The sequence below is a fragment of the Drosophila elegans genome, unplaced genomic scaffold, assembly GCF_018152505.1.
Source record: "Drosophila elegans isolate 14027-0461.03 unplaced genomic scaffold, ASM1815250v1 contig_208, whole genome shotgun sequence".
In the NCBI taxonomy this organism is placed as follows: domain Eukaryota; kingdom Metazoa; phylum Arthropoda; class Insecta; order Diptera; family Drosophilidae; genus Drosophila; species Drosophila elegans.
Genome location: NW_024545578.1, coordinates 10275798 through 10303753, shown reverse-complemented (window position 1 = coordinate 10303753; position 27956 = coordinate 10275798). Strand labels below are relative to the sequence as shown.

The 27956-nt window shown below is 41.5% G+C and overlaps 4 protein-coding genes across 5 annotated transcripts in view; 3 read left to right on the top strand and 1 right to left on the bottom strand.

The window, feature by feature from the left end:
* Positions 1-20265, top strand: part of LOC108146680 — a 29851-nt gene extending 9586 nt beyond the window's left edge. The window contains exons 2-5 of the mRNA XM_017272736.1: positions 15860-16008; positions 16119-16197; positions 18411-18561; positions 18958-20265. Of these exons, the coding sequence (XP_017128225.1) occupies positions 15860-16008; positions 16119-16197; positions 18411-18561; positions 18958-19664 (1086 nt within the window). The 3' untranslated portion in view covers positions 19665-20265. The remainder of the gene's footprint in view (positions 1-15859; positions 16009-16118; positions 16198-18410; positions 18562-18957) is intronic.
* The window catches only part of LOC108146679 (elongation factor-like GTPase 1), a 78954-nt gene extending 55605 nt beyond the window's left edge, over positions 1-23349 (bottom strand). For both annotated transcript variants that reach the window (XM_017272735.2, XM_017272734.2), the window contains exons 1-3: positions 21060-23349; positions 20576-21002; positions 20403-20516 (exon numbers count right to left, since the gene is read on the bottom strand). In XM_017272735.2, the coding sequence (XP_017128224.1) occupies positions 20403-20516; positions 20576-21002; positions 21060-23243 (2725 nt within the window). In that variant the 5' untranslated portion in view covers positions 23244-23349. The remainder of the gene's footprint in view (positions 1-20402; positions 20517-20575; positions 21003-21059) is intronic.
* A 357-nt stretch (positions 23350-23706) lies between these two features.
* LOC108146960 (tyrosine--tRNA ligase, cytoplasmic) lies at positions 23707-25721 on the top strand. The gene is made up of 4 exons (XM_017273216.2): positions 23707-24420; positions 24525-24891; positions 24953-25276; positions 25338-25721. The coding sequence occupies exons 1-4, from the start codon at positions 23781-23783 to the stop codon at positions 25582-25584; spliced, it is 1578 nt and encodes a 525-aa protein (XP_017128705.1). The 5' UTR covers positions 23707-23780; the 3' UTR covers positions 25585-25721.
* A 230-nt stretch (positions 25722-25951) lies between these two features.
* LOC108146713 (probable glutamate--tRNA ligase, mitochondrial) lies at positions 25952-27891 on the top strand. The gene is made up of 4 exons (XM_017272800.2): positions 25952-26328; positions 26383-26793; positions 26851-27237; positions 27295-27891. The coding sequence occupies exons 1-4, from the start codon at positions 26003-26005 to the stop codon at positions 27704-27706; spliced, it is 1536 nt and encodes a 511-aa protein (XP_017128289.1). The 5' UTR covers positions 25952-26002; the 3' UTR covers positions 27707-27891.
* Positions 27892-27956: the final 65 nt, after the last annotated feature.

The following is a 27956-nucleotide window of genomic DNA, read 5'->3' as shown; positions in this document are numbered from 1 at the left end:
ATCTATTTGGTATCTGGGTAGCGACTGCCCACTGGGCCCATTCCATAATTTATCGAACGATGCGCAATTTATGGCAATGACTGGAGCATCCAGAATTGGCCATTTGGCTACGCATTTATCTCGCCGCATGCTATTCAATTACGAAATGGAGAGACAACTTGAAGATCCCAGCAAGATCATCAGCGAATGAGATGGTACATTCTTCAGAACTTTATAGACGCAGGAGATGACTTTCAGATTAATCAGATTTATTAACCAAGTGCTCATAAAAGAAGCTATAAAGATAAACAATATTTTCTGCTAGGACCCAAAGTGAATTTTAATGAAAAATGTAGGTTAATTAATAACAAAAGCAAGGATTTTAGAAAGAATTTTTTTTTAATCTATTAATTTTTTGTGAATTAGAATATTAAATACTAATCACCTTTAATGGGGACCCCAAGAGTTCCTTTCATAAGGAGAGACAAAGTCGTTTTTATATTTTACCCAAATACATAAAAAAAACTCATCTAACCATTTCCAAAGAACTTTGTGAATCCCCTTGCAATGGGTCTCCTAGAAATCTTTGGTTGAGCGAAAACCAGGCAGATCGTGCAGTTACAAGACATTGATATACTAATGAGGGCTGAACTTTCCATTGATCGCTTTTTTCTGGTGGGCTACAGAGAGAGTGAGAGTGTAAATAGTCATTAGGCCGACTGCCAAAAACAAACTACATCAAGTTTGGATAAAACAAACCTGACACCTAGCCGGGGAAAAATGTGTAGGACGGCGTTTGGCGATGGCGGGCGGTATACCCCACTATTGGCATCTCCCACACCGAAGCGACTCACGACCAAATTAAGATCTCACAGCATTTGGCAACTAATTGCAAATGTCTCTACTACAAGTCGGGCCCCCTTCGAGATGCCCTCGACGTGGAACAACTGCAGCTATTTGCATTACAAAGACCCAAACGACCTATGAGATACTTCCAACATCTTTCATCCGCCACGGTGGCCCCGCTCCAGCTCCAGCTCCAGCTCCATCTTCTTCTCATTCTGGCCATCGGATCGGATCGGTGTCTGTGTCTTTGTCTTGCGGAGTTTTTGGCCAAAAGATTCGGAGACCCGGCTCCGTCTTTGGCTTTCTTCTCTGGCTCTCTGGTAACTTTCTGCTGCTTTGGCTTTCTAGGTCGTGTAATTGTACATACAACAGCAACAGCGTCGAGGAAAACCAATTGCATTTAAATCACATTTTTCTTTGTTTTTTTGTTTTTTGTTTTTATTTGCAGCATTTTCAGCTAATTCAATTGGTGCTGCCGCTGCCTTTTGCTACATTAAATTGATAAATTATTTATAAGAATGGCGAGAGGAATATCCACAGGCTTTTGAACATTTATGGTCTATAAATTTAATACCCAAATGTATTTTTCCAAAAAAGAATAATCAGAACCAGAAAATATCCAAACTGAATTTGTGGTTTTCGGTTTGCTCTCATTGGCAAGACAGCTAGACAATCTGGTTTCTTTGCTTTGATTTGTGGGGCTTTTAATTCGGAATTAGATTGATTTGTCAAGATTAAGGACTTACTTAGGTTAGCAGTTTGCTATGTTTGTATTAGCAATCGAAACGAATACAAAGAAAATTATGTACCATTTATGTCGTACTATATATTTCCATACCAATTTATTTAAATAAGAGTAATGTAGGTAGGAAAGGTAAATGTTACTTCCAAAAGTATGCTGTAAAGCAGAGAGATTACTATACAAAAACACATTTATTTCTGGGCCAACTAAAGGCCAGAAAATCTACATTACATGGGGCATAAGCTTCCTGCCCAACGATAAGCCAGGCCATTTGTTAACAATTTTATAACATAGTGGCGGCCATAAAGCAACCCAAGTCGATGCCAAGGAGCAAGCAAGCTCTAGACCAACAAATTATGCACCCCGCCCAAACGGGCAAAGGAAACTTTTTGCGCATTTCAAGTTGAGGACAAGGAATTACAATTTATAAGCAAAACAAGAAAGCATAAATAAATGCAGCAGCAGCAGCAGTAGCAAAAGTTGCAACATCGGACCCCAAGAAGAGGGCAAAGTCAGGGGGCCAGCCAGGCCACGCCCACGAATTAGCAATTTAAATGTCCTCCAAATGCCACCCAGAAAAATGCTACCAACATTCAGGATGTAAAAACATTGCAAGACATAGAGGATACCATACTCTGCCCGCCCCCAAAGCACTTTCTACGGGCAAAGACATAAATTTAACAATTCCAACACCCCGGCAATCTGGAGTAAAAGTTGTTGCTCCACTAAAATCAGCTAAAAAACAAAACAAATAAACAAAAGAAAAAAATAAGCATTATAAACGCTTCGCATTGTAGATTTGCCATTCAAAATACAATTTTCAACATTATTTCGATCGTTGATTGCATTCACCTGTCGTGAGTGAGTGTCTGGAGTGATTTGAGATTCGAGTTTTGAGTGGGTTAAAAAAAGCTGGTTGCATGTTCGACTGAAGTACGAAAGTCTCTCTCTCCATCTTTCTCCATTAATTGCAGGCGAGCATAGAAATCGCTGAATTAACGTTTGGCCCACAGACCTTTTGGGGGTCAAAGTTGCTCGCCGACCGCAAATCGAGTTTTGATTTTTGAATTTATGGCTCTTCGCCAAATTACCAGATTGCCTTCTTTGTTTTGCCCATATTTTTCTTTAGAAAGTGCAATTAATTTGTAGATCTATGATTGCTCATCAGCGATTTAAAATAATGGCGGCAGTACGATTGATTTTGAGTGCATAAGTTACAGATAACCAGAAAAATTGAATAAAATCTATTTTTTATAGATACCAGGTATAGATAGATTTGATAACATCATATCATATATCATTGATAAGATAATAACAGTTTTTGCTAGATGGATTTATAAAGAAAATGAAATTGGAAAACTTATTTGCCTAAAATGCTAAATTATATTAATATAAATTTCTAGTATATAAATATTTCCATTTCATTCATTCTCGAATTTATAAGCCAAACTATTATATTCGCTTTCTTCAAATAGATTCCACATAAAAGTATAACAATACCAGTAAACTTCGATTCAAAACAAAATCAATACGAGCACTGAACCTTTCAATCAACTAGAGATTGACCTTAGAAATCCCCAAGCTGCTCATCTTTCATTCAAACAAAACCAATAAAAATCGATGCTGAAAACATTTTCATTTTCGTTTCTTTTGTGAGCTGCGGAAAATTGGAAATGCATTTGACTCCATCAACTCCACTTACAGCGAGTGTGGTCAGGTCGGATTTTTGTATTTTTTTTTCATGTAGGCCATCTACCGCCAACACTGGCACACTGACAACTGATGTTGCTGCTGCAAATGCTGCTGTTGCAGTTGCTGCTGACAACTTGACACAATTTTTAATAAAAGACGACGACAACAAGCCACAACAAGCCGGTAGAGTGTCAATTTCCATGGCCAGGAAAAACTGAAACCAAGAAAGACAGAGGTAGCAAAAATAGAAATAAAAAAAACAAAACAAAACAAAAAAAGATTGGGAACTGCTGTGCAGCTGGAGGCTTTAAACTCCTTGAGCCCAACTCGACTTAAATCGGACAGTCGCATATCGATAGGTAAAGCCCATTCGAAAGGCCTTTTGCCAGCGGATATTACAAGTGCTTACCGCTGTTTTATGGAGAAATATTGTTATAGCATTGCCATTGCAAACGGAGGAGAGATATCAGCAACTTCAGAAAGTTGTGGGTTGTGTCAAAGCCATTTGTATTTGTGTTTGCCAGCGTTTGTCCGGTCATTTGTCAAATATTTCCGCGACTAAGCAGTTTGGTCAAAAGCCACTGCTACTCGTGCTTTCCCAGAAACAGAAGTTCTCAGAGGAGGACTTTGGCTCAATTACGTGCGAAGATTCCATCGAAATCATTAAAATAACAAATTGGGCACGAAACGCAGTCCATAAAATGGACAAAGCCGCAAAACTCCTTTTTGGTTTGCCAAAGAAAATTGAGTTGGTCAACGAATGCAGATAGTATTTCGGCGGAGTGGAATCGATGGTTGGTTAAGTGGTTTGGCTTGGAAAACCGCAAACAGCAAAAAATGGTGCAAAAAGGGTACAAAACCGGCGGCAGAGTTCAATTATGGTGTGTCTGCGGTGGGAGGTTTTCAAAAAAAAAATGTGCTTTCTAACTGCAGCCAGCAGTTGCCGTTGCAGTCCCTATCATCATGAAGTCATCGAAGTTTATCATCATCATCATCATCATCATGATCATATACAGCCGAAAAGCAAAAGTTTCTTTATGGGCTAAAAGCGTGTGCGGTGGGCGTGGCATTTGAAATGGAAATTTATGCCACAAGATACAACATACAATATGTGGGCAATATGTGTCACTTGTGGTAGTCTCCTTGCTCCCAACCGCCTTTTTTTCTGAAGATTCCTGGCCAGACATCACTAATTGAGTTCAAAGATCGCAGAGCATGGAAAAGTGGGAAAAACTCGAATTTCAGTGGAACTTTGCACACTTTTATTAATCATTTCAGGCAAAAGGCATAGGCATAGGCATGGGCATAGGCATAGGCAAAAGCAGGCCGAGTTACCACCAGGTTCCCAGGCACCCATAACACGACCGCATCTTCAATCAACGTCACAAGAGCGCATCCACAAACTCCGGTCCTCCTAGACTGTGGTTCCAGGTTCCAAAAACCGGACCGGCAGAAGGCCGCGAAAATTAATGAGCGAATCCCTCGCCCTAGACATTTTTTACATAGGCGGGCAATATCGAGTTTGACTGCTGCTCGCATATGGATATGGGCAGGATGATGGGCATTCGCAACAAAGTAGTCCGCATCCCAAATGGTTGCACCGCCATAGGACATATGATGATGATGACGACGAGGATTGAGGATTGAGGATGAGGATGCCACCGATTGTGACAGGTTTATGCGCAGCGAATCGTTGTGAAATTGGGCCTTCCATAATGCAAATGGTGTGGGAAAAGTAAGAGAGTAAAGGCATTCACATTCATTGGGCTTTGAGCTCACTTTGAATTTTAACGCAATAGAGCAAAGGTTTAAACTCTTAAAAGAACACTATAAACGACCAGATTATTAAGAACTAGTTGTTTTGAAAAGGACTACTGTTTCGAAGACAAGAGAGAAAAGCTTTAATATGCCGAGTTTGGCAAAACAAATTTCATAAAATTTATAATTAACAGTTTGAGGAAGAATAAATATGTAAGTTAAATTATTTGATAAAAAAATATAAAGTTGATATAACTTTAGATTTATTTTACTATTTTTAAAAGTTGTATAATATGCAGCAGAAATGAAAAAATAAATAAAGGAAATCCTTTGAAGTTCTTCCCTTAAGCCTAAAACTATTGAAAACAAGTGGCAAATCATATAAAATTTCTCTTATTTATAACGGAAAAATGTGATTCCCGAAATTTCTCAATTATATCATAAAAGAATGTCCCGTTTGGAGAAGCAAGTTGCGCCCCAATAAAAACACGATAAACGCCAACGCGTAAACCTCAATTCGCTGGACTCAATCCTCCCGTTTGGTCAAGACCCGGTGGTGGCATCCTCTCCCAGAAGATACCTGCCTGCTTTGGCCGCTGGCCGCTGGCTGCCGGTTGGAATTGAGCGACTGAGTTGGGTAATTTGATAGGCGACAACTAGCCAGCCACGGTTACAACCGACAACCGACAAACGCCAAACGCCAACGGACCTGCAATGGAGCCACGAAGCTAGGGAGCAATGTAGCTATGAAGCTATGGAGCTATGGAGCTACAGCTAGAGCTACAGCAAAAAGTATCTCAACGTGTGCGTATCTTTTACAGCGCAACAAGCAAGTGCAACTAATAAATTAATGTGCCTGCCAGCCAGCCAGCCAGCAGTGGAGAATGGAGAAAGAGCAAGAGACTGGGGGCCTCTTGTAACCACTCATAGTTGGCTGTCACCTGGCAAAATGAAAGCTACAATACAAGCCAGCCTCGGATCATAGCGTGCTAAATTTGCCAAGCAGGCAGCCAAACAGCCAAAGAGCCAAACAGCCAGGCAGTTGGCATGTCAATGGTAGATACAAGATACATTCGTATCGCGAGGAATGCGATGCGCTGCGTTTGCATACGAGATGAGGAGCTGCATCTGCCTGTTGGGTTGGGGAAAAAAGAGGGCTGACCTGCATAACGGTGCCATGGATGGAGATGGAACGAACTGCAGAATGAGCCCAGGCACTCCGATCCGCTCGATCTGCCGCTCTTTATCATTATCCATAATAATAGAGAATAGCCAAGACCGAGACCGAGACCAATACTCTGAAATCCATAGACTCAGGTACTCAGATACTCAGATACTGAGAAAACCGAGAGATTCAGCTTTCATAATGCTGTCCATTTTGATTATCATTCACTTAATTATGATTGATAGCTGTAAATGCCGAGCTCATCCATGTATCTATTAGATACCATTCTCGGCTGCCGATTGGCTTTACTGTTAAGCTCAACGAACGTATCTCCATTTTGGTTCGCCAGCCACGAAATGCAAATCCAAATTGCCCGCGACTGTGAAAATTACCTTCTACGTCCAACACTAAATTTGTCGCAAATTACAAATGACCAAAGGAGCCAAGACTTCATCTCCTCGGGCCAGATACATCAAAGTATCTCTAGCAGTCGTGAACTTCGCATCTCGCTGCTCACAGAAAGAATATCAAGAAAAGGGTTATGTGTTGGGAAAAGGTATTCGCTTTATAACGCCGACTTGGAGTTGTTACGGCCTAGGAAACATTAGTCATGGTTGACGGTTGTTGAAGGAGCAAGCTTAAAAAAAATGTCTTAGAGTGGAATTTTAAAGATTTGTATAAATATTAAATAAATTAAATATTAAAATAAAATTAAAAAAAAAGGTTTTTAGAGAACCCTTTCCTAAGAATCCGAGAATCTGAGGACACTTTTGTTACAATCCGTTTTCTTTGGGCTGCTTTTCTCTGACCCCTACCCAGATACCTGGAAACTCATTCGCATTCCAATCTAAGCTCGTGCAACCTGTTGCCAAGTTGGCTAATACAGACATTAGCCAAGTCCAATAATTCCACCACTGAGGAATCACTGCACCGTGTTCCCTTCGAGGCGGAAGCTAATAATTAACACAGAAAAAAAAATCACGGCGCACTGATAGAGGGAAAAATGTAAAGTGGAAAACGGAAAATGCAAAGCGCGTAATGTCGGCATCTTTAAATCTCACTTCTTTTTTTCAAGCCTCCGTGGCGGAAAAAGTCATGCGAAAAAAGATTGTAAGATGCAAAACAAAAGCCGAAACGTAACCGCAGGGCAAAGGGGGCGTGGCAGGAGGCGGTGAATGAGATGTGCAATGTGCGCTACTTTGATAAAATAGAAAAAAAGGCTAAAAAAAACAGTAAAGAAACGAAAGAAAGTCCAATAAAAGAAAGTGTTTGGCCCCAAGGCCCCAAAAACCAATGAAGAAGATGTCGGGGAAAAAAGAAGAGCCATCCCATTGCACATTATGTTTTAGAAGACGATGAAGAATCAAGACAAAGCAAACAACTGCAGTAATTAGCCCCGACAAAGGAATTATTTGCAGTCTCTGGATATTTTACTTCTTTTTTCAAATTCCCCTGGAAAGTTAATGGTTTATTTAAATGAACACTATAATCATTTTGGAATTCTTTAGAAAAATGACGCTATCAAATATACATAATTTACCAAAAAGGCACTTACTTTTCTCTAGAAAAATTCCTGCAGTTTTAGTTTTAAATAGTTTGGTTATGATTAAAAAACGCAAATAAATGAGTATTCATTCGGTTTTTAAATTTAAAGCTCACTAAAAATAGAAAATAAAAATGTCTCAACAACACATCACAACATTCGCTTTCTTCAAAACTACGATTTGTAGCATCTCAAAAAAAAAAGACTATACCATTTAAATTCCCATTAAAGTGAGAATTACCTTTTTATCTCTGGCTCAATTTTATTTGCAATTTTGTCTGAATGTTTCGACCATTGTTTTGACACAACCAAATACTAATTTCGCTTTCTTTACCTTTTTCTTTTCTTTCAGGTAAACATCTCTCCACCACAATGACCATACAGAGTACGTGATTCGGAAAACAAAGAGGAGGCTGAAAGTTTATAAAGAACCAAGGTTTTGTGCCACCCAGTTTGGCTTAGAGTTTATTATGCGTTTTTGACGGTAAAAAGCAGCAATAACAACAAACTAACCAAAACATTTTGACCGTTTTGCCGGCCTTTTGTTTGGGGTAAATGACCAGCCCCAAAAGTATGGGTTATGGATTCGCTTCGGACACCTTTTCTTCTCCTCGTTTTAAGTGAATTTGCTCGGCATGTTTGCCCTGAACAAATATACAACAATGCGGATGAGCTCGAGGCCTATTTGGGTTAGCTATTTTATATGTTAACTGCGGAAGAACAGCAAAGAAAGTGATAGCTAATCGAGATTTAAATGAGGAAAGTGATTTTTTAATAGAAATTTACATGAAAGTGAGCAGAAAACATAGAACGAGATCGGGAATTAAAAAAAGGTTCGATTATGTTAAATCGAAACTGGAGTTATAAAGCTAAAACATTTTTTGATCAAGTTCAACCGAACTTCGATTAACAACTGATGTGAAATAACTTTCAACCATTTTAACAGTTAAAGTTTTGTTAATCTTGGGCTAACATAAAACTGTTATAATTAAAAGTAACAATTTAAATGCTCTCTAAAATCAGTTTTAAATTGTAATTCACCTTTATCTTTTAACCTTCACTTTATTTAAAAAAAAACTTGTCATAAATTTTTTCCAATGCTATTTATTCAAATTTAAACATATTTTTAGAAAGTAAATAAATCCCAAAATAAATCGACAGAAAGAAGCAAAAGAAATTCACTTAAATCTTTCCAAAAGTGTAATGTTAACCTTTTCCGGTCCTAAAAAATGTTCCAAGCATCCGGCTGGCCGCGTATCGTAACATTACCGGCTAATTTTGGACTTCCCTTGGGTATCATGACCGAATCGTTACCGTAATGACAGCCACATTAATTCTGTCCCACAAAGTGTCCCAAAAAAAAGAGAGAGACAAGCCCCGAGTAACTCATAAACGTGCATTAAAGACCATATCATAGCTGGCATTTAAACTCATTAAAGGTTCAACAAACCTTAACCAACGAGCCGAAAGAACTGTTAAGGAGACCGGACCAATGGTCTCCCCGGTGCCCACGAAACTAGAACAATAAACTCGGCCAACAGCAGCGGTTAAAAAAATGAAAAAAAAAGTATAAGACAAGTAACGAGCAAGGGGGCAAGAAATGTAGAAATATTATTATTACGGCACTGGGCATTAAAACCAAATGTAATTCTGACCAACTGCACAGGGCTTATGACCAAACATAAAAGTACCCTTTCTTGGCCCAAATGGTATTAACCATAAATTAGAACAAATTAGCGTTTGTTCTGAGGTTGACACATTAAACGGATTCCAATTCCGACTCTGATTCCCAGTTCGATTCAGTTTCATCATCATCATAGCGACGATGACAACTATGAACACGTCTTTGGCAACCAGCTCGAATTGGTTATGGAATGTAGTTGCTGCTGTTGGATTATTTAATAATTTTTTTTTTTTCACTGCAAGCCAAATGTAATTGCCTTGTATGCATCTTGGTTTTCCATAGTGCACAGAAAAAAAACTAACTAGACATTATAGGTTTTATACATCTTGCAATTCTTGCATCTACTTCCATTTCCTTCGATAATTCTGATCATTTAATTACCAGCCTTTATGTTGTTAAAAACAAATTTGGTTTTAACATTTTGCTAACCTAGAGTTTACAACCAATTTTGTCTGTGCAGCTCCTGCTTTTTCTTTGTTGCAATCTGTATTCTGTATCGTCGTCTTCATCGCTGTACGGCAAGGCACAGCTTTACCTTTGTTTGCCGTTTGACAAGTTATGCGCAGAAAAAACAGCGCAGAAACAAAAAATTGTAACACCGCCTAAGATGGATATCAGTTACGCATGCGCAACTCAGAAGGCCGCATCTACAAAGAGCCAGCTTTGGCCAGCATTCAGCGGCCTGAATGTCTGGGCCAGATCTGGAATGGCTCAAGAGAGCACTGCAGCATCTGCTCGTTTTAGGATTCACAAAGAAAATATATGAAATTGTTTAACCAAGAAAAATGCAAAGAGTCCGTATCCTAATTTCTCGATGAAGTTATTGTTTTTAATAATTTAAAGACCCTAAAGATTTAGAAAGCTTTTAAAAAAAAACGTATTGATGCCATGAAGCTAAAAAGAATTTATGAGATAAGTCTTTTAAGACCAAAAATTGCATTCATCAACTGGAAAATTAACGTTTAGATATTCATTTTTAGTTCTTTCAAGAAATTGCCTTTTGGGAATTTTCAAGGAATAGACTATAAATTTTCTCCATAACGTGGCGAATTAACAGCTCTTCTAAAAAAGAGTTTTAATCAAGAATGCATAAACCGAACTCTAACCTATCGGTTTATAAGCAACACATCCGTTAGGCTACGATTTTTATTTTACTGGTGGCCAGTTATTCATTTAAACGAAAAATATCGACAATCAAACTCGACGATTTATTGAACATTTTAATTACAAACTGCGGACATAAACAACTCGAGAGTGTGAGAGTTTACGAGAGCTTGGGGCTACTCAGAAAACACCAAAAAAAAAAAACCATAGAGATCTGGGAAGAGGAAAAGGCTCAGCTGGAGGTGCCACACTTGACTGCGATGCGAATGACTTTTACCGGGTTGGATGCTGTGCGGGATGATGATGGCGATGGCGATGGCTATGGCTATGGCGATGATGAAGATAATTATCAATTGCCCGGTGCAAAGCGGAAAAAGCGTTGGGCAAACAAATAAATAATGGTAAACAAACAAACAAACAAACAAACGGCTTTGTGCCTGGATTTGCATGAGAAACTACAGTTAACAGCGAAACAACAAACTCAAGTGAAATGTGTGCAAGTGTAAGATTTTCGGTAGCTTGTCGTGTCGAATGAAAGAAAAAGGTCCGAAAAGAAAGATACATCCGTGAATAGACAAACTACTACTTGAAACTTCACGCTTTATAAATAACAATAAAAACAAACCTCGGACGCAGAACTTGAACGAAAGTACTTGAAAAACGATTTCGGTTTCACTTGGAGCATAAAATTAAATAACAAACAAACCAACTGAGAAAAGTAAATCTTAAATAATGGCAACTAATTTTCCGTTCTTTCCCACTCAAAGTGGCAGGTGGAAGGTGGGACGTGGGAGGTGTGAGGCACTCGAAGACTTTCACGTAATTAAATCAAATTTCGAAATGAAAATGAAATGAAAATTATTTATTAATTGCGGCCTTAGCCATGCAAATTTCCATTGAATCCGAGTAGGCGACTCGAGTCTGAGAAGTAGCTATCTACCGTCAAGGCGGTGAAATTTTATGTCTCTGTTTTTTCTCCTCTCTTGAATCTCTTCAAGCTGATTTGAATAACAAGTGGCGGGGTTTTCGCATCTGCAAGATATATAGATACAAGCAGCCGCTGCTGTCAGTTACATGCGTTTAACTTTAGCTCCAGCATTGCTTCTGCTACCGCTGTCTCTCATTAAAAGTAAATTTCGAGCTGCTGGCATAAATCAAGCCTCTAAATGGCGACCCAGCTACAAGAGATAGCTATATTGCCTGCACAGGGTGCACAAACAAATACGATGGCCATAAGCTCACATGCCCGGAGGACTTGAAATCCGAGAAGTGCTGATGACTGCAGGACTTGTTTGTAAAGCTTGTTAGGTGGAAAAACAAAGGCAGAGACTGAAACTCAACTTGGCTGTGAAGTGGAAAAGAAAAATGTGGCAATTTGTTATTAAGAAATTGTTTAATCACTGCATTGAAGATAGTTTGGGTGAGATGTTGGGGTTTAATGGAATGACTTTACTCCAACTACTCATCGCATTTTAAGTTAATTTATCTAATTTAACTGAACAAAAATTCAAATTTAAACAATTAAGATATATAAATAACGCTAATTGAAATAGCCATCCCCTATTTTAATTAGTTGTACACATACCCTTGACTAAAAAGTTATTTCGTTTTAATTACTTAAATCCTACTCGATTTCTCTTCTCTGGTTTCACGAATTTTCTGCCATTATATGTTAAGCTATGAAAAACTCATTATTTGGCCAGTCACTCAAAAACGCATTTTTGCAATCATAGTTCGCCGAATTTTCCCCCATCAATGGCTCGTCAAGAGTCGGCTAATCAAGTGGCAATCATGACCATCGAAACAAGTCAATAAGCCAGCCATTCATCAGCAAACAAATCACGCATACGTCGTGTTGCACATAGCAAGTTTCTGCGATTGCCACTGCAATTTACTGTTTGTGTTATTTCGCTATTTACCACCCGATGTTGTTATGGAACAAACAAAAAGAAAATTTTCCACATCATTTGCCCAGGCAAATGGTAAATAGAAGAAAAACAAAATAAGCAGCCAATAGGAAAGAAAGAGTTGCATATAAGGAAAACTTTAAAGAGCCATTCTGCCGAAGGAAAATCAACGGAAATGTCACTTTCTTTTCAATCAAAACGCAATTCATGGCACTCCAAAAAAAACAAAAAAAAACCAAAAAAAAAATAGCAGAGGGAAAAAACCCGAAACACGAAGTGCAGAAAAAGAAACACAACCCGTGAAAGGTCGCGTCGAGATTCCGACTCCGAGAGCTGCAGTCCAAATTGCAGGAAGCTGGCATCGGAGAACACGATTTTCAAGTGGCACTTGGGTGGGCAGGGAGAAAAAAGTTGGAGGGGCCAGGGCAGGCCATGTCAGGCCAGGCCAGGCCAGGGAGTATCTCTTGCTAACTGCCACTGGCTGAACTTTAACCTGTGTGAAAAGCGGACGCGGACGCGGACGGGGACATACAGTGCAACCAAAACGCTTTAATTTGCAGTTCGTGGAAAATTCTTTTGGCTTAGGGTCTAGTTAGGGACTTTTCCCCTTATTCCCCAGTCCTCAATCCTCAATCCCCAATGCCCATTTTCCCCATTCCCGTTTCCACCTAGGTACATGGTAAATATTTAAAAATGTACTTAACCAAAGTGAAAGAGACAGGCAGAAGGCAGCAAAAAACACAGAGGAATGGAAACAAAAGCATTGGCGGCGACAGTTTGGACATTTGGACAGAAGCGACAACCAGCTGACGCCAAATAGGGAAACGGAAAAGCCAAAGTACAAGCGGCAAAAATTCAATAATAATGGTCAGGGTCAGTGTAAATCACTCTCCAGAAAGGAGCGTACCCGCAGTCGCGATCCCAACCTAGGGACCTACCTGACAGTAGGTGGCTGAATGGTAAATGACTGACATGGGAAGTACCGTTTCTTTGCAGCGGATCATGGCCCAACGCCAATTTGGCCCAAACCAAAGATGCTTTCAGTTCAATTATGTGCTAAGTAGGAAAGGGAATTGTTTGAGTTTTGGCGCTGCCGCGTCTCGAGGCGATAGGAAAAGGAAAATGGGGTTCAAGGTGGCCGTAAACTAGATCGATAAATTGTCAGCTGAATGGAAAGCTGCCGCCTGGCGCTCACAGAAAATAAATTGCAACTTTTGATGGGAAAGTAAAAACAAATGAAGGAATAACTTAAAATTAAATCAATTTGACTTTAAGTGTGAATGGGGGTCTTTACAAATTAACAATTTATGAAAAATTAAGACTAATAAACTTCTTAGTGAAAAAAAAAATTAATTTAAAACCATTCTGTTTAAAATTGACATTTACATTTTGTAAATTCCCCAAAGAGCACATTTAAATTGTAGATAAAAGACACATCCCAATTAATTATATCTTATAAAGATTTGCAGAAGCTTATAAGCACAAGATAAAATCATTTCATAAGAGAAAACTTTAATACGAAATTAATTACGATTAATTCCTCCTACCAAATATTTCTAAAAGTAATGAAATCATTTAAAACCCTTACTCCATTTCCAACTGCTTGTCCTCTCGTACGTTTCAAGAATTTTCACGCATTGATAAACAAGAAAACAAATTACAAAATCATTAAACAAATACCAACAAGGAAAAGTTGTGAGGCACATTGAAATGAAAACTACCTTCCATTGTGTCATAAATGCTGATAAAAAAGCAACAGAACCCAAGTAAAGGCTGAAAAATTCAATAACAAAACTTTTTAATAGTTAAACAAAGGGGAAGAATGAAATAAAGGGACAGAGTATCCTGAGTTCCCCCTGCTGTCGGTGAAAGTTTTCCAAAATGAAAAATAACTTGGGGAAAACACTGGGAAATGGTTGCAGGAAGGAAGTGGCTGATGGGTTGGGTCAGGTCGGATGTGATGCGAAAGGGGAACAAAAGGGAGATGGCTGGAGAATACAAGTAAAAGTGCGTTTGGCAGTTTACCCGGTTACCCAGGGTTACCAGGCACACATACCATATATATGCTATATAGTTGATGCTCACAACCGACTTTACGCGGTCCCCTCCCGAAGTTGCATCAATTTCTTAATAACTTTGTTCCCCTTCTTCAACGGAAAAGGCGCGTTGCAACGCGAGGCGAGCCAAGCAATTTTGTGTGGCATTATGTGAGGGTCTCGTTTGCCATTAACCTGCTTCGGCCAAGGCAACTCAACGCGACTCAAATCAACTCAAGTCGCCTCTACTCGGCACCAAGTGCTTTGAATACTTGGTAGAAGTCCGTCTCTGGCCGGGTTCTCATCTTTTCCTCCTGCTTTGTTATACTTTAACCGTTTTCGCGTCTTGTTATTCTTATTTTAAATAAGAAACACGTAATATGGCTTTGGAAATCGCCACTTTGAATACTCTTTCAGAAATATAAGTATGTACTGTTCAAATATGACAACTTTGAAAATGTTATTTTGTTGTCAATTTTTTAATTTTTGGGAACTATTTAGCCACTTTAATTCAAATCCTGCTTTCTTACCAGCAAATGCACATTATAAAGTTTGGTAACCCCGAACATTTATCTTAGTTGGTAACTGGTTAACTTGGGGTACAGTTTTGGCAAGCCATTTTTGTATGATTATGGTTTTAAAAACACATTTTGCCCATACAATTTTATAATTTTTAGTTTATAAAAATAAGCTTCAAAATTCAGTCACAAAAAATATATACACTATAAAAACAATAAAACCATAAATCGTATTAATAAAAATTTCTCTAAAGTATAAAACCGTTTAGAATGTCAATAAATTTTATAATTTTTAGTTTATAAAATAAAACTTCAAAATTCAGTGAGAAAAAATATATAGATAACACTATAAAAACAATAAAACCATAAATCGTACTAATAAAAATTTCTTTAACGTATCAAACCGTTCAGAAAGAGAATACATTTTATTAGTAACTACTAGCACTTATAAATTTACCTTCAATCTGACTAATAATACTTTTTATTAACAAAATTGTAAAACTATACATCCCCTTTTGTACCTGAAAGACAAGGCTTTATGTCTTTCACAAACTTCTGCGAAAAATGACAGTACCCTACCTTCTGTGAGAATAGAAAACTTTTGGCAGAGCGATGGGCTGGATTGGGATGGGGCTTCGTTATAGCCGGGGGGGCGTCAATTTCGCACTTTATCCACGCCAGAGCTGGCAGTAGACAAACAACACTTTGTGACGCCTCGACAAGACTGCTCCTCGTCTGCTGGAACAAACATTTGCCAGCTGGCCAACAGGGTTACACTAGCAACTTTAATTGCTAGCCAAATAGAAGATGGGAGGCGAAACCCTTTTGGCCACATCAATCAACAGGTGCTGATTCTCATCGTTTCCAACGCTTCTCATTTTACAGAAAACGGCGACAGCGAAACCCACGAAATATCATTATTATCCGCACAATCAGCACATCTATCTGCTGCCCGAGTGTGCCATTCAGCAAGTTTGCAATGCCGTCTACGTGAGACTCAACTACACCCAACCCCTCTGTGCCTGTCCATCAAGGTAAGTTGCTAGATTGGAACTTGGAGGCTGGAGGTTGGAGGCTTGAACCTTCCCACTTGTCACTCCCGGCACTAGATCTAATTAATCCTGCAAATCTAATCCTCTTGCAGATATCGTGATCCCTGCTCGGCCAGCCTGAATGAAGATGATCAGCATACCACAAAATTGGTTGGCGATAATAAGAAAAAGGTAAGCTGACTACTTCCCAACCGAGTTACTTAGATAATTGCTGTGGCCACGACTGGAGGAACCCTTGGGAACCAAACCAAACCGAAAGTGGAACTGGCAGAAATGCATTTCCAGATCATTGGTTAGATCACTCTCGATGGATCATTAGTTCGATGGCTAGTTGCAGGTTCTCACTGGCACGACTCCACATCACGGGGAAGTCGAAATCTTTATTGACTGACCACAAATATGATTTGATTTCTTTTTAAATGAATTAGTGGTAGATGAGATCGATCGATATGAGGCAATTCAATGGCAACAATCACTGGCAAAAGACACGAATTTCATTTTCCGTAATTCTAATTTGTAATTTGTTAGCGGAAGAGGAAATAACTTCAATTTCATGTTCATATTAGTTATTGAATTGAGCATCATAAGATTATTGTGAAAGTAATTTGATTGGGAAGATATCGTTTGCACTTTGTTCTGTAAAATACCTCACAAACCACAAAATTACATATTAATAGCTAATGTGTATGGAGACAGGTTAGATAACTTTGGTAGAAACTAAAAATGTTTAATTTTATTTTATTAAACTAAAGTAAAAATGAATGTTATTAGAAAATTAAATTTCTTTTAAATTATTTTTAGAAACGGCATTTGAAATTTTTTTTAATGAGGAATTCACAACAAATCATGAAAATCGAGTTTCTGTTAGTTTCTTAAGAATGTGAAGTACCCACGAAAAATGCTAATTTACTGTACACGCCTAACAAATCATACAATTGAGAATCATTTGAATGCTTAGTACTTAGAGAAGATGAGTGGTCATTGGGAAAACCACTGCCCGAAATCATTTGCGAATTTGGCCAAATAGTGGTCAATTAATGAAATACACGATAGCTTGAGAGCCAGCCATATATCATTTGATCAGTTGAAGATCGCCCCGCGAACCCATCCAAATTGAGCCTCATTTGTTGGATCACCGAATCGTAAAATTGATTTCTGGGTGCGCGGCTCAGACTCTCACTGGAGGATCTGCTTCCCAGCCACCCGAAGGCACGATCGGTTTTTGTTGGCCAGGTCAGCAGGAAAATCACCTTGTGCTGGGCTGTGTTGTGTTGCGTTGCGTTGTGCGGTTCGCCTGCGGTTTGCAATATTATTTGCTTTATTGCCTGGCCATGATCTGCTCCTTCGCCCCGATTTTCCCGGTTCTCCGCACGTTTAATTGAGATATAAATGCGAACAGCGTTGCTTGCAAAAATGTTTAAATAAATTAAATAATAAAAAGCATTTTTAATGGCTTAATGGCCGTGCCGAAGTGGTCCGCAGAGTGCAGTGTGCACTGTGTGGAGTATAGAGTGTGGGCAGTGCCAGACATTGTCATAATTACACTTCACTTCACCGTTAAATGCAACACTTGCTCTTGTCTTTGTTGATTCTGCTTTGCCGGAACTGTACAGCAAATTATGAAAATGCGTTTAGCTGGAAAACAGAAAACAAGAGCGGGGCGTTAGGAAAAACTGGAACAGCCGGGCGGACCACATTAACCTGAATGCCACCAGCCAATGAAGCGAACGGAAAATGGATAGGAAAAAAAAAAGAAAGAAAAAAATTTCCCAATTGGCTGACATGCAAACTAGCGCCTCAAGAGTCAATCAAATTAACGTTCGGCGAGCGTTGCTCTACTACAACAGTAGCCCAGGCTGTAAATCAGTTAAAGGACAATCAAGTTGGCCAATTGAAAGCGTAGCAAAGCGGCCAAAGTAAGAGCAATTTGGCCAGCTAAGTGTTTGGGCCAGCCCACCGGCTTTAAAGTCTGGCAAAACTCCAAATCGAAGCCCTGGGCGCTGGCTGCTCCTGTTTTGTTTTTTTTGTTGTTTTTCTCTCTGCCTCGTATTAAGTGACAGCTTGTCCATAGCGTTTAGCATGCTAGCTTTCAATTTAGAGTCATGATCGGGATCGGAATCGGGATCGGGGTAACTTTCTTTCCTGCCCTGTGGGCCAAAGTGAATGGCTAATGGCTGGACTATTAAGCCAAGTCAACAGTCTAGACAGAGTGCACTAAAACAAAATATCGGTCAGTTCACCTGTACTCACTGGTTTTTTTGTGGGTCTTTAACTTTAAGTTCTATTTTTAATGTTTTGCAACTGAAAACCATTTCGAAACTATTGATTTTTGACAGAGCAGGTTTATATATCCTCTCTAATATTTTAACTCACTCCATGTTTAGGCCATCACACTGGCAAAAACCTGCGAGGCCACCACTGAGATGCGCGAATGCCGCTCACCCAAGGATTGGTCCCTTCTGGCGCTCCAAAACACACGAACCGGCAAATCGCACTACCTGGTCATCTGCCGCTGTCCCGATCATTTCAAGATGGGTAAGACTTTAAAATTTACATATTACAAATTTTTGCCCAATTCAGTTTTTTTAGTTACAATACTAATACATATTGTATTCAGAATCTTAGTATTATTAAGAGATAAATAGTTTACCTAAAAGGCATTTTTGTCTAGCTACCAATATGGCTTCCAAAACAAAAACTGCATTTAAAATTATTTCATAAAAAATTTCTTGTGTGAAATGCTTTTGTTTTGAGAGAAAATAAGCTTGTTAGCTTAACTATTCAAAAACTTTTAAGAACAACTTTTAAAATCAAATATTCAAAAATATACTTAAATTAAATCAAAATTTCTTGGTAATGGAAATTCTTGGGTAATTTTTAATTCCTGCTTAAATTAACCTTCTTGTTTTTGAAATTATTTCAATTTTTCAGAGGGACCCATGGCCCATGACCAGCCCACCTATGCCAGCGTGCCCGGAATCCGAGTCTTTGGCATGATGTGTGTGAAGCCGGGATACTCGGTGCGCAAGCCCAGCAACCAGCCACCCAAGAGATATCAACTGCAGAAGCCCTTCTATCGTCCCTCGGTGGGAACCACACTGGGTGGTCAGAAGGATAGCTACGGCAGACCGATCTACGGCGGCGGCAGCTCCGCGGGCAGCTCGGCCATCAGTTCCAACTACCAGCCGCAGGATCAGAGCTTCCAGAGTGGAGGAAGCAGTTCGTATCAGTACCTCAATCGACCGGAGAGCAGCGGTAGCCATAGCTCCGCCAATTTCCGGCCGGATCAGTTCTCGATCAACAATTTCCCGGGCAGCAACTACGGACGCAACAACGAGAGACGCGGCGACCTGCCGCCCATCGAGGCTATTTCGAGTGGATCGGGAACCGGAACCGAGGAGCAACCGAGCAGCAGTACTCCGGCGGGTGAGGAGGAGGCCAGGACCACTCTGCAGGCGGATCAGGAGGCGGAACCGGCGGCAGCAGCGGTTCCAGTGACGCCGGAACTGACCACCACGGCGGAGGAGGTAGCTATCGGGAGCCGTGCCAGGCGATCCCTTCCGGAAACGGACGACTACGAGCCGGAGTTCCCGTGGGATCGCGTCCTCGAGTTCCAGCAGAGCATCATATGGGAATAAGTTCCGGGAATCAATCGAACCAATCCTAGTAGATACAATTTCATTTAGCACATGGCGATTTCCGGCGACTATACACTGTGCAAAAAACAACTGTGACTGAAGTAACGATGAGAAAAAAAACGGAAGAAAATGGCTTCGAGAAAGCAAAAAGTTCACGTCACGTAACGTCTAGCGTGGCGTAACGTAATTAGCTAAGCTTTTCTTAATTTAAAACAAGTTTTTAGGCATTTCCCTTGGCATTTCTTCCCAGCGTACCACCCCCCTCTTAATTTATATATTTATACATGTATTTATTTACAAAACAATTTACGAATTAATTAAACAATTACACGTGCCCGGGCACGATCGAACTAATTGTTTAATTAATTTGTTTTGCATTTAAGCGTAAACAAGGCCTCAACTTTTTAAAATAATATTTAAAGATTTAAACGAATAGTTTAGGTGCAAAACTGGAAACTATTTTAAAAGGAAATGAGTAAACAAAAAGATAATTAAAAACAAAAAACCAACACCGAAATTATGTAACCTAAATTTAGTTGCTTATTTATGTTTAGACCTAAGCTGCATTTACTAGTAGTTAAATAAAATACTATTTAAAATATGCCTGCTTTGGAAATGAATTTAATTAATTAAGAATGAAAACATGTAAGTACATTTTTAAGCTAATAATTCCGTTCAAATATTGGTTTTCTTGTTTGTAGAAAATATAATTTATAATTTTTAATTTAAACCACTCACCTAACATTTCCGCATTGACCACAATATTGCAGCTATACATGGGAGTGACCAATCGTTGTGGCTGATTTTGAAAAGCCTGACGACAAACCTCCTTGGCAGCAGTCAGAACTTGTCCTGAAATTTGTAGGAAATAAAATAAAACAAATATTTATTACAAAATCTCATAAACCTACCAGAGAATGGACCCCGGGAGTTTAAATCCTCGCCCTCAGTTTGAATGGACCACTCGAGCACCACAAAACAAACGCCTTGCATGGGCTCTTCGCACAAAGGACCTGCTACCGAAGTCAATTGAAAGCCATTCACCAGAGAACTATTGAAATCCTTGCGCGGATCGGAACGAATATCTGTATCTAAGGACTTGGCATGGCTTGACCAAAAGTCCGGCTGCTCGTAGTCGCTAAGATTAAGCAGAATATTTGTGCCGCAGTTCCGAGGGCCCAAAGACCAGATTCGATTTACAAGCTCTTCGGTGGTTAGGGAACTTAGGCCAAACAAGTGTAGATCTCGGAGTGCTGCGATAAGTTTCACTTTGATGGAGGCCAGCAGAGTGGTCCACTTCTCTGAGAGCAGTTGATTTCGAGGGATGGCAGCCAGCTCCTGCAGGATTAGGATATAAATTAATAACTGGTTTAACACATTTATTTAAGCTCTCACCTTGAAGAATTCCGAGTGCTTTTCCAACAACTCCACTGCTTCTGCAGGCAGGGGCACCGCTATCACCTTCAGAGTGCCCCTTTTGTTGAGCGTCTGCTGGATGGCAATCTTCTTGCTCACATCCTTGTCCTCCGCCGTCTTAACAATAGCCTCATTAACCATATCCACCGTGGCAGCTGGCACAATTGTTTCCCTAAAGGACACAATTGGCTTGGAGACGTTCACCTTGATCTTGGCATAGCTGTGCTCCAGGTCGTGGACACACTTCTCCACATGGACTTCGCCCAAAGTGGTTATCACGTGCTCACCCGTGGGAGCCACAGACACCTGAACACAGGCATCTGCTTGGTTCAGAAGCTTTAATCCTTTCACCAGTTTGGGCATGTCCTGCGGCTGAACGGGTTCGATGGCCACGCGGAGAATGGGAGTGGCCATGATGCTTAGTTCGCTGAACGAGGTGCAATCCAAACTGCTACTAAGGGTAGCCGTTTTTACGATGTGCGATTCCAGACCACCAATTCCCACGATATTTCCGGCAGGTACTTCATCCAAGAGTTGCAGCTCTCCTCCCATAAACATGTAAAGATCTCCAATGGTCACACGACTGGCGTAGGGGGCTTCATCTTCCCTGCGATGCGTGGGCTGGCGAGGATCGTGTTTGGGCGAGAGGTTAAATAACTCCATGCCACGTTTCAAAGTGCCGCTAAAGACTCTGGCGAAGGCTATGAAAACAAACTCGTTGGGTTCTCCATCTTCGGGTTCGGGTTCCTCCTGTTTCGGCACTTCCGCCTGGGTGCTCAGCTGTTCCACGCCCTGACTTATCTTCTCCAGCTCCGATTGTTCACTTTGCAGCTTCCTTTCCTCAATCCGACGACGCACCTCATCTCTGCGCTGCTGCACTTCCTGATCCGTTAGCCTCTTGGGCCGATTCTGGGGCAAATGCGATACATGTACTGGAGTCATCTTGGACACAAACGCAATGACATTCGAACTATCGGCATCGCAACTGGTAAAGCTCTCCTTGAGTTTCAAGGTTTCCGGCGGCAGGGAACTCAGATCCACATTCGCCGGATAGAGCAATCTCTGGGCCCTTTCCTCGATGATTTTGTGGGGCGGAGGTACATGGTCAACCACCATGTGCAGGACACATTTATCGATGGGTAGCCATTGCCCAAGAACCGCTTTGATCTGCAGCTTGGGATCAGTGAGACGCAAATCCCTGGCGGCCAATTTGAGACCCAATTTCTCCGCTATTCCAGGCAGTTTATCCTTATCCTTTCTAATGGCTATGATGTCGTAGAGGCTCCAGATGTTCTCCAGCACGAACTGCACAAACATAGGTTTCTTGGCCTTCTCTTGGGCACCCGGCAAAGCTTCTTTCTTCTTGGAGTTGTAGTAGAAGTCGCCCCAGAGTACCTGCTCCAGATCCTTTCGCTTCAACTCCAATCGTTTGGCATACATGGCGGCAAAGTCGCGGACGGAGAAGGCCCAGCCATCGTAGGCGGAGCAGAAGACCACGTTTCCGGAGCTGGGTGAGAAATACAGCTCCGAGTCATCCACTTCCTCCAAGGCAGACTCGTAGTTGTCCTTTTTGGTAATATCCTCCCTGGCCAAAATATCGGAGGCGAAAATGCTGCCTAGAACGGCATTAACTTGCTCCAGGACTTGGGTCAAATGGAAGTAGGCATCCAGCGGATCCATCTGCTTTTCCAGGATCAGACGGTCCAGTTTATTGAGCACCAAGACGGGTTTTAGTTGCTCCTCGTAGATTTGCTTCAGACAAGCGCGGGTTTGGGGACCCACGCCCTCAACCACATCGACCACGACAATGGCACCATCACATAAACGCACGGCCGTGGAAACCTCACTGGAGAAGTCCACGTGACCGGGGGAATCAATGAGATTGATGAGGTAATCCGGATTACCAGTTAATTCCTCTGCCTCCTGGTAGTACAAAGAGATGCTGCTGCTCTTCATCGTGATGCCTCGCTCCTGTTCATCCGCCCGATTGTCCAGGTAGCGCAGCTTGCCCGCCATCCGCTGCGAAATGATGCCATTGCTGGCCACCAGGGAATCCGCCAGAGTGGTTTTGCCATGGTCCACATGCGCCAGGATGCAGATGTTCCGCACCTGCTGACGACGTCGCTGCAGCTGCACCAGATCGCTGCCCTCAACCACGGGCATCCTGAATGGTTTCTTGGAGTTATTTCCTTCCAAGTGTTAATAAGATTTCAACTGGGAATTACGCCAATTGGTTTAATTGTGTTTATAAACAAAACCGCACGCGGCAATTTCGCAATTTAATGTGACCAGCTGCAGGAACTTTGAATATAACATGGCTGTTAGAGACCATGTTAAGGAACTGTGCAGTTAATCTAACAGCCTAGCTATTTTGCCGCCAAACTTGTATGCTCAATTTCTTTTTTAAATCACAATTTTTTATGATAAAAGTTTTTATTATAAAAATGGTTAGCAAATTCATTTTATGTTTAAAAGGTTCAATTAGGAATTCAAATATTCGCAACTTTCCGTAAATCAGATAAGAATGACTTTTTTAGTTTTCTTCAAGCTGTTCAGTGCCAGCGCTGGTGTTAAAAGCCGCTGTTAAGCTCCACTGTTAAATCCAAAACAGCTGATCACCACGCATGCAGTTGCTCTCTTCCTCTTCCCGGCAACAATTTCGTGATTTCGCACGCGAAAGTCTCATAAATTCGTAGAAAAATGGTCGGAATAACGCCAGCGGAGAAGAAAACGCTCATAACGCGCAACCTGCAGGAAACGCTCGGCGATGACAAGCTGACCAAGATCCTGGCGGAGCGGGATCTGAAGATATACTGGGGAACAGCGACGACGGGCAAGCCACATGTCGCCTACTTCGTGCCCATGTCAAAGATTGCGGATTTCCTGAAGGCAGGATGCGAGGTGACGATCCTGTTCGCCGACCTGCATGCCTATCTGGACAACATGAAGGCGCCGTGGTCTCTGCTGGAGCTGCGCACCCAATACTACGAGCAGGTGATCAAGGCCATGCTCAGTTCCATTGGCGTTCCGCTGGAGAAGTTAAAGTTTGTCAAGGGCAGCGACTATCAACTGTCCAAGGAGTACACCCTGGATGTCTACAAACTAAGCTCCGTGGTGACGCAACATGACGCAAAGAAGGCCGGAGCCGAGGTGGTCAAGCAGGTGGAGTACCCACTGCTCTCCGGGTTGCTTTATCCCGGACTGCAGGCTCTGGATGAGGAGTACCTCAAGGTGGACGCCCAGTTCGGTGGCGTGGATCAGCGCAAGATCTTCACCTTCTCGGAAAAGTATCTGCCCCAGTTGGGCTACGAGAAGCGCATTCACTTCATGAATCCCATGGGTGAGTCACTGATTACACAGGGCAACAAAATTAGATTCTCTTTGGTTTTGGTGTTTTCTATTGAATCAGTTATTCTAATAGCTTTCTATTTGCTTTCATTTTAGTGCCCGGTTTGGCCGGTGGCAAGATGTCATCTTCCGAGGAGGACTCCAAGATCGACCTTTTGGATTCCCCGGCTAACGTGAAGAAGAAGCTGAAGAAGGCCTTCTGCGAGCCTGGAAACATTGCCGACAACGGCCTCCTGTCCTTCGTTAAGCACGTCCTGTTCTCGCTCTTCAAAGAAGGCGAAGGATTCGAGGTTAACCGGGAGGCGGAACACGGTGGTGATGTCACCTTCCTGAAGTACGAAGATCTGGAGAAATATTATGCCGAGGACAAGCTGCACCCGGGTGACCTGAAGGCCACCGTGGAGAAGTATATCAATCGACTGCTGGATCCCATTCGCAAGGCCTTTGAGAAGCCAGAATTGCAGTATGTAATCTTTTTTAAAATTAGTATAAACAGCAATAAGATATTAAGTCGTTTCTTATAGAAAACTAAGTGCCGCAGCTTATCCACCACCTGCCAAAGTAAAGGCAGGAGCTGCTCCGGCTGCTGGCGCTGATGAAGACGCCCCCCATCGTCTGGATATCCGCGTGGGCAAGGTTGTGGAAGTGACTCGTCATCCAGATGCCGATACCCTTTATGTGCTGAAGATCGACTTGGCTGAGGAGCAGCCCAGAACCATTATTAGTGGCCTGGTGAAGTTTGTCACCCAAGAGGAACTGGAACAGCGACTAGTTGCTGTTTTGTGCAACCTGAAGCCCTCCAAGATGCGTGGCATTCTATCCGAGGGAATGGTTTTGTGCACCTCCAAGTGGGTTACTTTTACTGGCATTCTCTGGATTAGAAATTAATATTTTCCTTGCACTTTCCAGCGCTGATCACACGGTGGTAGAACCGATTGTGCTGCCGGCGAATGCTACTCCTGGCAGTCGCCTCTCCTTCGAGGGATTCAGTGGCACGCCCGACGAGCAGCTCAATCCCAAGAAGAAGGTGTGGGAGAAGCTATCCGCGGACTTCAAGACCAACAGCGATGGACTGGCCGTGTGGAAGGACAACTTTCTGCTGACACCCGAGGGCGAGAAGCTGACCAGCAAATTGGCCAACTGCTCTATTAAATAGGTTTTCGAATACCATGCCCTACCTGAGCCGTGTAATACTTACAACTAAGCCGAATGTTCACAAAAAGAAATTGCTGCTAATTTATTGATTCCTCTTGTAAAGAAAATGCATTTTGTTAAATAAAGCGCTCAAAAATATATTTGTTCGTTAGATTGTTATTTGAAAGTGTTGCATGTCATATATCATGACAAAGTAGTAGTTTTTAATATATTAAACAATTGGAAGGCTTTTTAATTGTTTAATTTTTTTTGTTTTGCAAATAGGTTCCAAATATATACTTAACATGAATTTAAACTTGGCGCCTTTCTGTTAGGCCTCGTTTACCGTAACAGCGAGTTAACATCGCTGTTATCGAACAGCTGTTTGAGGTAAACAAAAACCGGCGAACGAAATTTATTTTAATCCTATCCTTAAAGAAATGTTGAAGATAAATCAGCGTTTCCTACTTAAGCACTTCCTGCGCCACGCCCATAAGCAGGTGCGCGTCCGCTTTGCTCCAAGTCCCACGGGTAACCTGCATTTGGGCGGATTGCGTACGGCCCTCTACAATTTCCTGTACGCCCGTCATTTAGGCGGTAAATTCCTGCTCCGAATCGAGGATACGGACCAAACGCGTCTGGTTCCGGGTGCCAGTGAACGTCTGGTCGAGGATCTCCTCTGGGCGGGTATAGAAATTGACGAGGGACCAGGTTTTGGCGGTCAACTGGGACCCTATATACAAAGTCAACGGACGGAGATTTACAGGTGATTATAATCCTTAGTTAATCGAACTAAAATTAAATCCTTCTTTTTTCCCAGCCGAGCCATTGAAGAACTTCTCCAAAATGGCACAGCCTATAGGTGTTTTTGCACTGAACGCCGACTGGATTTATTGCGTAAGGAGGCGTTGAGAACTCGTCAAGTTCCACGATATGATAACAAGTGTCGGCATCTCACGGCGGCGGAAATCGATTCCCTACTGGCCAAGGGAGCACCCCACTGCATCCGATTCAAGTTGACGGAGCACGAGGAACCACTGGAGGATCTTATATACGGCAAGGTGCACCACAATGTCAGCGACAACGAAGGAGATCCCGTGATGATGAAGAGCGATCAGTTTCCCACCTATCACTTTGCCAACGTGGTGGACGACCATCTGATGGGCATCACCCATGTCTTGAGGGGAGTGGAGTGGCAGATATCAACCACCAAGCATTTGCTGCTCTACAAGTAGGATTTCCCATTGATTCTTATGTTTTCTGTTCTTAAAATGATTTATTCCTGCAGAGCGTTTGGATGGCAGCCACCCGAATTCGGTCATCTGCCGCTTCTCGTAAATGCCGATGGCACCAAGCTTAGTAAACGTCAAGGAGACATCGGCATCCAGCATTTCCGGCAACGGGGATACTTTCCTCAAGCCCTAATTAACTATGTGGTCTCCGCGGGCGGTGGATTCGAGCATAAAGCCAATGCCAAGCAGCAGTTGCTCAGTATGCAGGAACTCTTTGAACAGTTCCATATAGAACGCGTAAACTCTCATCCCAGTCGCCTGAATCCCGAACTGTTGGATGATCTCAATCGTCTGGAGATTGCACAACGATTGTCGGGTCAGGAAAGCCGTTCGAAATTGGTCAACCAAGTTCAAGAGCTGGTGAAAAACGCCTATCCACAGCAGTAAGTAATAATTTCGATTATCCCCAAAAAATTCCTTAACACTTATCTTTACTTTAGCTCCAACTTAGATCTAGCTGAAGATCACATAGCGGATGTCTTAAATTGGTCCTCAAAACGATTGACACTGCTCCAAGATTTGACCAGCAGCAAATTAAGTTTTCTATGGGTCAAGCCATCGAATTTTCAACTAAAAGAACTGACTTCCGAGCAAATAGTTGGGCTGCTTAAAGTACTACAAGCAGATCAAGACTTTAACAAGGATGGGCTCAATATAAAGTTGAAAAACTTTGCTCAAGGAGAAAACATTAATTTCCCATTAATGATGAAATCCCTGAGATCAGCATTGAGTGGTTTAAAAGAAGGTCCTGGCGTGGCGGAAATGATGGAGATCCTCGGGAAATCTGTTACTCTGGAACGAATCAGAGAAGCTCTACCCAGAGAATCGCTTCAAAACGAAAAATTTGGTTGAGTGGTTGCGTTTGATTATAAATTATAGAATTAGATCAAGCTGTAGACAACATAAGTTTGATTGATTGTTGACTAATATTAATGAAAGCTACGTGTGTGTTTTTTTAAGGAAACATGCCTATTTCTAATTTGAATTTAGAGCAGCTTTCCTCAAAATTATAAATTAAATGAAAGGCAAACTTATTCAATCAATTCTGATATGATATTCCTTAAAGTCCCCCTGTATACAACACTACGTCGTGAAGTTATCA

Bases quoted from the DNA above. Each gene is read 5' to 3' on its own strand.
- LOC108146960 (XM_017273216.2), top strand. From the start codon at position 23,781: ATGGTCGGAATAACGCCAGCGGAGAAGAAAACGCTCATAACGCGCAAC. The intron at 24,892-24,952 runs GTATGTAATCTT...CGTTTCTTATAG, and splicing joins TTTGAGAAGCCAGAATTGCA to AAAACTAAGTGCCGCAGCTT. The intron at 25,277-25,337 runs GTGGGTTACTTT...TGCACTTTCCAG, and splicing joins ATGGTTTTGTGCACCTCCAA to CGCTGATCACACGGTGGTAG.
- LOC108146713 (XM_017272800.2), top strand. From the start codon at position 26,003: ATGTTGAAGATAAATCAGCGTTTCCTACTTAAGCACTTCCTGCGCCAC. The intron at 26,794-26,850 runs GTAGGATTTCCC...TTATTCCTGCAG, and splicing joins AAGCATTTGCTGCTCTACAA to AGCGTTTGGATGGCAGCCAC. The intron at 27,238-27,294 runs GTAAGTAATAAT...TCTTTACTTTAG, and splicing joins AAAAACGCCTATCCACAGCA to CTCCAACTTAGATCTAGCTG.